Raw genomic sequence first — 9,974 nt, forward strand, 5'->3', positions numbered from 1 at the left:
TGTGATCTCTCTCTGTCAAATAAATAAATAAAATCTTAAAAAAAGGGCGCCTGGGTGGCTCAGTGGGTTAAGCCGCTGCCTTCGGCTCAGGTCATGATCCCAGGGTCCTGGGATCGAGTCCCGCATCGGGCTCTCTGCTCAGCAGGGAGCCTGCTTCCCTCTCTTTCTCTCTGCCTGCCTCTCTGCCTACTTGTGATCTCCCTCAAATAAATAAATAAAATCTTAAAAAAAAAATCTTAAAAAAATTTTTTTTTAATTATGAAGATTTTATTTATTCGTTTTTTAAAGATTTTATTTATTTATTTGATAGACAAGTAAGCAGAGAGCCGGGCAGAGAGAGAGAAGAAGCAGGCTCCCTGCTGAGCAGAGAGCCTGATGTGGGGCCTGGGATCATGACCTGAGCCCAAAGCAGAGGCTTTAACCCACTGAGCCACCCAGGCACCCCGAGATTTTATTTATTCATTTCAGAGAGATAGAGTGAGAGGGTATGAGCTGGGGGCAGGGGCTGGGTGGGCAGAGGGAGAAGCAGACTCCCCACTGAGCAGGGAGCCTGATGCACTGCTCAATACTATAACCTGCTCCAATGTAAGGAAACAGGTGACTTCTAGGAATTTCATCATAGTGAAGAAATTAACTGGTGAAGGGTCTCACATTTTATTACAAATCTCCCAATGAAGGAATAGGTATGGAAAATAAGAAAACATAGTGGGGAATCCAGAAACTTGAGACCCAGTTCCAGCTCTATTACTGACCAGATGTGTGACCTTGGGCAAGTTACCTAACTGAGCTGAGCCCCAGTTCCCTTACCACACAAGAAATGAAGCATCTTGGACTACATGAATTCTGAGGTACTCTACAAGTTGCAGAGCTCTGAGATTCAACATATAAAACAGAAATGGCTAAGATTAGGGTATAATTAAGTTAAAGAAGGTGCCCTGGCTTTACCACTAACTGAACTGACTTTGCTCTCTTTAGGCAACTCTCTTGACTTTTTAAGTGAAAGGAAGTGGTCCTAGGACACCTGGGTGGGTTGCTCAGTTGGTTAAGCGTCTGCCTTCAACTCAGGTCTGTGCCTGGGATCAAGCCCTGCCTTGGCTCCCTGCTTAGCCAGGAGCCTTCTTTCCCTCTCCCTCTGCTGCTCTCCCTGCTTGTGCTTGTGTATACATTCTCTCTCTCTCTGCTAAATAAATAAATAAAATCTTAAAAGAAACAAAGTGGTCTCTTTATTTAAGCAGTAGAGTTCTTAGACTGAAGTTACTCCTTCTCTTAGAGAAATGACTTCTGAGGAATTCTGCTTCCTCACTTATGAGATGAAGGGGTGAGCTACGTTGCCCCAAAGATTGTTTAATTCTAGAATGCTATGATCCATACTGGATTTACCATAGTGGACTGAATGATGGATTGATTGAAGTGAGCTCCACACCCAATGTGGGGCTTGAACTCATGACCCTAAGATTAAGAGTCCTCTGAAATCAAGAGTAGCATGGTCCATCAACTGAGCTGGTCATGTGTCCCACTACAGCAGATTTTAAAATTAAAATTCCTTAGGGGACACTCAGTTGGTGGTTCAGTTGGTTAAGTGTCTTGACTCTTGGTTTCAACTCAGGTCATGATCTCATGGTCAGGGGATCGAGCCCCGCATCTGGCTCTATACTGAGCTGAACACAGAGCCTGCTTAGGATTCTCTCTCTTCCCCTCTGCCCCTCCTCCCTGGCTCATGCGCTCTCTCTCATTAAATAAATAAATATTTTTTTAAATGAAATTAAATCCTTTCGTATGTTTTAAGTGGTTCAATTTTCAAAGAATCCAGAGGGCACACAATACCTCAAGAATTTATTTAACACATGAAGTGAGCCCTACCAGGCCTGAAGGCCAGCAAGGACCTCCCACTTAGTCACCAACTCCAAGGACTATCTGTGTGGTTGCCCCAAACCTCAACTTCATCATCTACGCACAGTCACTCTGCCAGTAGAGACATGTAAAAGATAAAGAAAACACAATCACTGTCCTCAAACAAAGGTGAAGGCTTGAGCCCAATGAATATACAAGATATAAAACACATAAAAAGACATAAAATTGACTGAGCAATTCACCAAAAAGTAAAAGTTAATAGTTACTGTCAGACATAAATATGCAAAGAACAGACTGATGTGGGTTAATCACAGAAAGCTTTATGCAGAAGAATCTTTAAGAACCAGGTTTTCAAAAGCAGAGGGAATCCAGACAGGCTGAGAAGAGACCTGAAGCCTGGAATGGGATTCTGAATCAAGGCTCTTTACCTTCCAAGTGTTGGGGGGTAGGTTCCCTGTTCACAAGGCTCCAACCCCCTGAGGCCTCCACTCAGTGCCACTCAGGAGACGCTCCCAGTGACCCATCTTGTTGGCTATTGTCCGACTGAGTCTTCCTTCCTAGTAACAAGCTCCATCGCCAAGGGGATGGATGTGATGTCACATTCAGGAGCACTCTATTAATAGGAACAAGGAAGAAAAAGGTGAGTCAGGGGAACTACCTCCACCTGGCAGTGAAACTAGACAGATTTGGATCTGGCAGTTGGCTGAGGAGGATGAGATGATTCCATTAAGGGCAACAGGCTGCAGGGCTGGGGACATAGGACTGCCTTCTAAAGATGGAGAGCACTGCCTAAGGAATCACATACACAGTCCAGGAGAGTCAAACATAGCTGAGAGAAGCAGAGGAAGGAACAAGAAAAAAGATAAAGAAGAGCTCCTTGAGACAGAAAAAGATTCTCTTATTCAGTGCACACAACCACGAGTAATGTCAACGCTTCCAGATCTGTGGCTATATGATGCAGAGATCAGTGACGGCTTACATGCACAGTACGATGCTTTCATGTTTCCCAAAGGCTTTCACAGAAATTACTGAAGTCATGTAAAAACAATTCTAATCCCACCTCCAACTGGAAAATACTATTTCATAAGGAGAAGATACTCAAGAATCTCTGCAGGTGTGATTCTACTTCCCAAATCAGATAATATTCCTGAGGGGATTAGCCTTTGAAAAAGCAGCAGCAGCAATTACTCCCAAGTGGACAACCGGGAGGATCAGAGGTATGATTAGACTGACTAAGAATGGGACGAAGTAAAGGGGGACAAGGCTTCAGATGAAGGGTGCTGTGAGATCTACTCACTACTACACAGGAAAAAAGTAAATATTCAAACTCCTTTCCTTCCCATCACATGGCTATCAACAGATTAAGGGCTGTCTTACAAAGCAACAGGACGATGATAATTTTTACACATAAAACTGAGACCATTTAATCTTGAGTCCAGTACACATGCTCATTGGTTTACAATGCTCATCAGCCACAACACGTTTAGTGTAATATTTTTAAATGAACCAGAGAGATAAAGGTGCAATGTCAGACACACTTTCTCTTTCGGGGGTAGTGAGGAAGCTGTTTCTTCCTCATCCATATCACAAAGCAGAGTATAATGCTGTTTGCATTTTGACACACCCTATTTCCCAACAACCTGGCACAGGCACCTGTACCTCACTAAATGTTTCCAGGAACCACTGTTACTGGTTATGCTCAGTCTTCTAATGACAAGCTCCAGACTCAAAATCTTGCCCATGCTGGGATGTCCCCTTAGCCAGAAAAAAACAGGATTTTTTCAACTGAGAAGAGGACCAGGAGTCAGGGGACTTGGGTTCTGGTCCCAGGCCTGCCAACTGTAGGACTTTAAACAAGCCATATATCTCTTCCATAGCTTCAATGTCTTCACCTGACAAGTAGGGAAGGTACCTGCCTTTATCTACCTTATATGTTGTTCTGGAAAATCAAAGACATAATAAATGTGAAAACATACTGAATACAGCTATGTTTCAGGTAAGATATTTGTAGTAAAAAATGTAAAATAAATTTATAATACTGAAGGCTAGTGAGGAAATGTTTGAAAAGGAACTTGTTCCTTTTCAATTACAGGGAACCAGGCCCAGACACAGTCAGCTGGACAGAGAGTAGTAACATGATCACATAACTCAGATTCCCTACCACTAGTCTACCCCATTCCCACCTGGGGGAAAACTAACAACCAGCAACACTACCAGCTTCTTGCCCTATTATCAGACTCTAAAACCACCTGTTTAGGAAGTGGCCAAACTATCACTATCACAGCCCAGGCCCCATGAACAGTGTGGCTCCTTCAACAGCCACGGATGCTATTAGGGAGAATGAACTCAGTTTCTGAATGGGGAAGATGTCTGTGAGCCCCTTGGGCAAAACACTCTGACCTCTCAGCTTTCTGCTCCTTCTCCAGCCCCCTCCTCCCCATTCCCAATTCCGCAGAGTTCTGGGTTGGGGAAGGCTTTCGGTGTGTGAAGCCTGAGAAAGGGCCTGGCTCTGCAAAGCCAGGGAAGGGATGTAAGGAATGTGAGATTCCTTCAAGGAGGGGTGAGAGGGGGAGGGGGAAAAGGAATGGAGGAGGAAGACAAGGCTGCCAAAGACAAGGCACGGGAGAGGAGCCAAGCTATGGCGCTTCGAGGGCGGGGGTTCAGATTCCGCCGCCCCTGCCCAGGCTAGCCCCCAGAATGTTCCCTCCCTCCCCTCGCTGCCCGTCGTCACTGCCCATTTAAACACCACGTTGTAACTCCAGTCCCCTCCTCCCTGTCCTCCAGTCAGCGTAGACCCCCTCCCGCACTTAGGACTCCCCTACTCCCAATGCACCTTCCCAACAACCCACCCTCCAGCACCCCTTTCTCACCTCCGGACTCCTCCCTATTCCTGCTCTCTTCCTCCATTTTTCATCTTTACTCCTATCCCTTCTCCTGACCTCCAATACCTTGAACCCCCCCGCCCCAACCCCCGTGGGACATCGCCCCCTCCCGCCCCACACCCTCTTTTAGGTGGAAGCCCGCGCCGGCGCAGTACGCACCGCCCTGGAAGCGGCCTGGACTCTCCGCACCCCGGCCCGACTGGAGCTGAGGCCGCAGCGGCCACAGGATAGCTCCGGTGCCGGATCCCAGCCTATCCTGGGAGGGGAAGGGGAAAGGGAAGGAGAGGGTAGGTTCCAACCACTCGCCGTCCGGTGAGTTGGGTCCCTTGCCCCGCCCACCGCTGCTACGCAACCGGGCGGAAGCTCGTCACCAAACCCCGCCTCTTTGTTTAACTCGAATCTAGACTAGAAGCCAAGAGCAACCAACGAGGAGAGAGGAGGGTTACCCGGGCTTCCCCTCAACACCGGAAATCTTTATGATCCCAACGAGGGCTATATAGTCATTTGGGAGGGAGAACTCTATGGTGTTTCCCGCGTGATTGTAGGGGGCGGAGCACGAGGCTGACTGCCTGCCGGTCTAGACTTCACTTTACGGGGGAAAACGAGTCCGATCTCCTATGGGACGAGGTGCGGGATTATTGCGAGGCCAGCCTGTAATGATACTTGGCATCTCCTGTTTCCAGAGCGGTGGTCAGCATCCCGGAGCCTCCCGACCCTATGACTCATAGTCACGGGAGTGGATACTGTAGTCTACAGGGCGACCACTGGGTGGAGAATGGGGTAGTGTCTAACCGCAAGGCTTTGATCTTGGGTGCCCAACGGGTTGCCTGCCTCTCTGCTAGCCGCCCTCCTGCTGTATCTACGTTGGCTCTCCGGACACGACTAGAGTTCCACGAAACACCTAAGGGAAGGGGAGATAAGATGTCCCTCTTCCTATGTTATGCTCTGATTTCCTTAGGATACAACACCGTAGTTGGGGGTGTTGGGGGGAGTGAACCTGGGATGCGAGGAAAGTCAAAGCGGAGCCTAAAGCGCTCCAGCAGGTAAGGAAATAATCAAGCCAAGACATTACAATTACATGACCTGTTCGGCTAATCTGATATTAAATAGTATTTGTTAAGGGGGCGCCTGGGTGGCTCAGTGGGTTAAGCCTCTGCCTTCGGCCCAGGTCATAATCTCAGGGTCCTCCGATTGAGCCCCTCATCGGACTCTCTGCTTGGCGGGTAGCCTGCTTCCCCCTCTCCCTCTGCCTGCCTCTCTGTCTACTTGTGATCCCTCTCTCTCTCTCTCTCAAATAAATTTAAAAGAAAATCTTAAATAGTATTTGTTATGGATAGTCGGTAAACAAATGGTTGTGCACTCTGAAAGGGACTAATGTAAATGCTGTTCTCTGTGCCCTGGGTTCCATTCTTCCAAAAAGGGTGAGTCAGCCTCTGGTGTGAAGGCTACTTTTTCCAAAACCCTGACGAAGCAGGCTATGTAGCGCATTAAAGATGGGGACCCCAAATCAGGAATAAAGATGAGGGCTACAGCAGTGGGAGAAAAAACTGTGCCTGCTATGTGCTAAGCACTGCTTTTTATATAACTTACGTTTTCTTGTCTGCAAACCGGCATTGCATATTTAAGAACTGTCGATAAAATAAGTGAAGTGCTGAGCCTGTTTCAGACTTTTGTCCACCGTATTCCAAAACCCCTGGTACTTTTTCCAGGGCCACGTCTTAGAAATAAAGTCGTGGAGACTAAGCATAGTCTCTCAGTCAAGTAAGGAAAATTGGACCCCAGGCGCCCCCTGCTGGCCAATCTTCCTCGAGGTGCCAACCATCTGCGGGGCTCCTTTAATACATAAAATCCGCCCCTTTCGCGGCGCGTCAATCTTCGGGTCCCGATTGGCTGAGTGGGGGCCGGCGGCGGGGCGGGGCGGGGCGCGTCGGGTCAGTGCTGATTGGCCGGAGGGAGGCCAGCCGGAAACTTCCGGGAATGTCCTCACTCCCGCGTTCCATCGGGCTGCATCCGGCGGCAGCGGGGCCTGTGGCTCCCCCTGCGGGCGGCTCTGCGGCGTGAGCGGTCCTGCCCGCTGGCTGGGTGGGTGGTGGGTGGCGGTGGCTGAGGGGAGGAGGGGATGGACCCAGTCCTGGGTTGTCCGGATGAGGGTTCGGGAAGGTTTGGCGAGTAAGGTTGCATTCCTTGGATCTGCACCAGTTTCCCTAACCCCGTCTCTGTCAGCTCCCCGACGTCGGGGATTGAGACTGAAAGAGCATCCCGGGACGGGGCCTTCCGGCCTCAAAGCAGCCTATCCAGAGACCCGCAAATTCTGATCTTGAAGTTGGAGGCTCTTGGGTTAGTTCGTTTCTAAACTTTTAGAAGAATTAGAGGATTTGCGGCTGCCTGACCCCAACCTAGTGTGGTAGGTAGGCCTTGGGAAGTGGAGCATGGGGGCGAAGTCTCCAAGCCTTGAGCCTTCATTCCCCTTTACTCCTTCTAGTGTGGTGCGAAGGCTCGGACAGCATGACGACGGAGACCTTCGTGAAGGATATCAAGCCCGGGCTCAAGAATCTGAACCTCATCTTCATTGTGCTGGAGACAGGTGGCTATTCTGGGATGGTGGGCGCCCTGCGCTGTCTCTCTGGGTTGGGGGGAGGGGTCGGAGGGGGGAACATCATCTCCGCACTTAACTAGCTACCGGGATGTCAGGGCGCACCCCAAGAAATTGTTCACACCTAACCACTCCTAGATCCTGGCCTGGAGAGTTGTAGTTGCGCGTAGGGTAGATGGAACTCTCCAGATCCAAGCCTCCAGCACCACTCGGGCCTCTTTCCACTAGCGCCCCTCTCCATGGTACTGTCCCTCCACTACCCCCCTCACCCCACCAGTATCTAGATCTCATCCCTCTGATCATCTGTTCCTCCCTCCCGCCCCACCATTTATCTTCCCTGCAGGTCGAGTGACCAAGACAAAGGACGGGCACGAGGTTCGGACCTGCAAAGTGGCAGACAAAACAGGCAGCATCAATATCTCTGTCTGGGACGACGTGGGTAACCTGATCCAGCCTGGAGACATTATTCGGCTCACCAAAGGGTAATTCCTGGTTACTTCTGGTTATCCACAGGCAGTAACAGCTAAGGCAGGGGTGTGTGTGTGGGGGGAGGGGGGGGTTAAGAGTTAACAGCCCTTGTAACAACTTTTATGAGTATTCCAAATCTTACTTTTTTGTGCCCTCACAGGTATGCTTCAGTGTTCAAAGGTTGTCTGACACTATACACTGGACGTGGGGGTGATCTTCAGAAGATTGGAGAGTAAGTGTCTTGGGGATTGAGATGTAGAAGCACCAGGTCAGGGGGGTAAGTTCAAGCTTTGCATGGAGGCAGCATATGGTTATAGAGTCCATGTTTCATATCTGGACCTTTCTGAGGCCTCCAGCAGTGGCCCAGAGACTGGGTCCTAGGCTTTAGCCAACTTCTCCCCTTGCAGATTCTGTATGGTATATTCTGAGGTTCCTAACTTCAGTGAGCCAAACCCAGAGTACAGCGCCCAGCAGGCACCCAACAAGGTGGTGAGTTCCATGGCCTTGAGGCAGGGAAGGAGGGCATGTCAGTCCCAGGAGCATGGGGGGCGGGGGTGGAGGACAAGGTCTGAGTATTTAATTTGTGCCTTCAGGTGCAGAACGATAGCAGCCCTCCGGCCCCCCAGCCTACCACCGGACCCCCTGCTGTTTCTCCAGGTACACCTCTTTCCTCCCAGACGCTGGTGCTTTTAGCTCCTCTTCTCTCCCCAGCCTGGAAAGATGAATTGCCTTCATCCCTTTTCCCAATTTCTTTTCTCTCAGTGTGTTCCCTTCCAGCCAGTCCTTCCTCCCAGTTCTTTTGCAAGTCCTTGTGGGGAAAAGATTTGGGGACCTGTTTCTGTCACTGCTAGAGCTCTGGGACTCTTGTGCCACTAATACTCAGGGACACCAGTGAGAACAGTATCTCAGCAAATATTGCACTCCTTCCTTGGAGCTTGTTTCTTTCTGCTTCTTTGGCGGGTCCTTGCCCTTTTCCCCTTGCCCTTTCAGTTCATTCCACCGTTCTGACATGGCTGCAGAGGACTTAACATGGAGTCCACACTGTACAGCTTTAGAGCACCAAGGAGTTTCCTTTTAGGGTCATCACTCTTCTTGAAACTAAAGACCTTTCTTGTACGCCTTGGACCTCAGTGTTAGGATTCTTTCATCTCCTATACTTCAAGCCCTGCTTTTTCATTTCTTGCTTTTGATTAGAATCACTCACCAACATCATCTCCTTCATCCCTTCACTTTTCCTTAGGAACTGGATTTTTACTGCTCTTTTTCTCCATCTGGGTCCTTTCCCAGCTGACCCCAGCACTCCCTGGGATTTGGCTCTCTCTTACCTCTGATCGGTGCCTTAGGTTTCTGCGTATGACACGAGGCTTCGGGGTTGCTTCTGCCCTTCCTCAGTCTGTGCCTATATCCCCAGTTGCTATAGTTCTCAGAATTGTTTTTCGTCAGAACCACCAGGGTCAGGGGGTTCCTTGGACACATCGTGAAATAACATTTAATTCCACCACAAAAGTCAGCATCCATGTTTTCTTTCTTTCTTTCTTTCTTTCTTTCTTTTTTAAGATTTTCTTTCTTTATCAGAGGGCAGAGGGAGAGAGCACAAGCTGGCAGCAGGGGGGGTGGGGGAAGGGCGAGGTAGGGGGCAGCAGGCCGGGGGAAAAGCAGGCTTCCTCCCATCAAGAAGTCCAATGTGGGACTCAATCCCAGGACCCTGGGAATTACAACCTGAGCTGAAGGCAGACACTTAACCAACTGAGCCACCCAGGCGTCCCAGCATCCATGTTTTCAATGGGAAATGTGACTGTTATTTATTTCCAGGTCTCCCTAACTCTGTAATTTGTAAAAAGTATTTTAAATAAGATACATGTTAGCCTCTTGGCCCCTCATATATACCTGCCAGATGCCAGATGTTTATTCACTTGGTGACCTGACAGGTAAAAAAGGCTTAACAAAAAAACAAAAAAATGTGGATGGCATAAAAACTTAACAGAAGGGACGCCTGGGTGGCTCAGTTGGTTAAGCAGCTGCCTTCGGCTCAGGTCATGATCCCAGCGTCCTGGGATCGAGTCCCACATCGGGCTCCTTGCTCCACGGGGAGCCTGCTTCTCCCTCTGACTCTGCCTTCCACTCTGTCTGCCTGTGCTCGCTTTCGCTCGTGCTCTATCTCTGACAAATAAATAAATAAA

At 49.2% G+C, this 9,974-nt stretch overlaps 2 protein-coding genes across 8 annotated transcripts in view; one reads left to right on the forward strand and one right to left on the reverse strand.

The window, feature by feature from the left end:
* Positions 1–5,075, reverse strand: part of RNF41 (ring finger protein 41) — a 30,067-nt gene extending 24,992 nt beyond the window's left edge. For both annotated transcript variants that reach the window (XM_059403400.1, XM_059403399.1), the window contains exons 1-2: positions 4,893–5,075; positions 2,280–2,464 (exon numbers count right to left, since the gene is read on the reverse strand). The gene's annotated coding sequence lies outside the window, so the exon portion shown is untranslated. The remainder of the gene's footprint in view (positions 1–2,279; positions 2,465–4,892) is intronic.
* A 681-nt stretch (positions 5,076–5,756) lies between these two features.
* Positions 5,757–9,974, forward strand: part of NABP2 (nucleic acid binding protein 2) — a 5,700-nt gene continuing 1,482 nt past the window's right edge. Inside the window, exons 1-6 of one of the 6 annotated variants that reach the window (XM_059403406.1) lie at positions 5,757–5,776; positions 7,216–7,317; positions 7,670–7,808; positions 7,955–8,026; positions 8,202–8,283; positions 8,388–8,451. In XM_059403406.1, coding sequence (XP_059259389.1) covers positions 7,239–7,317; positions 7,670–7,808; positions 7,955–8,026; positions 8,202–8,283; positions 8,388–8,451 — 436 coding nt within the window. In that variant the 5' untranslated portion in view covers positions 5,757–5,776; positions 7,216–7,238. The other 5 variants (XM_059403407.1, XM_059403408.1, XM_059403402.1 and 2 more) reach the window with 5 other exon arrangements.

Source organism: Mustela nigripes, chromosome 6, assembly GCF_022355385.1.
Source record: "Mustela nigripes isolate SB6536 chromosome 6, MUSNIG.SB6536, whole genome shotgun sequence".
In the NCBI taxonomy this organism is placed as follows: Eukaryota; Metazoa; Chordata; class Mammalia; order Carnivora; family Mustelidae; genus Mustela; species Mustela nigripes.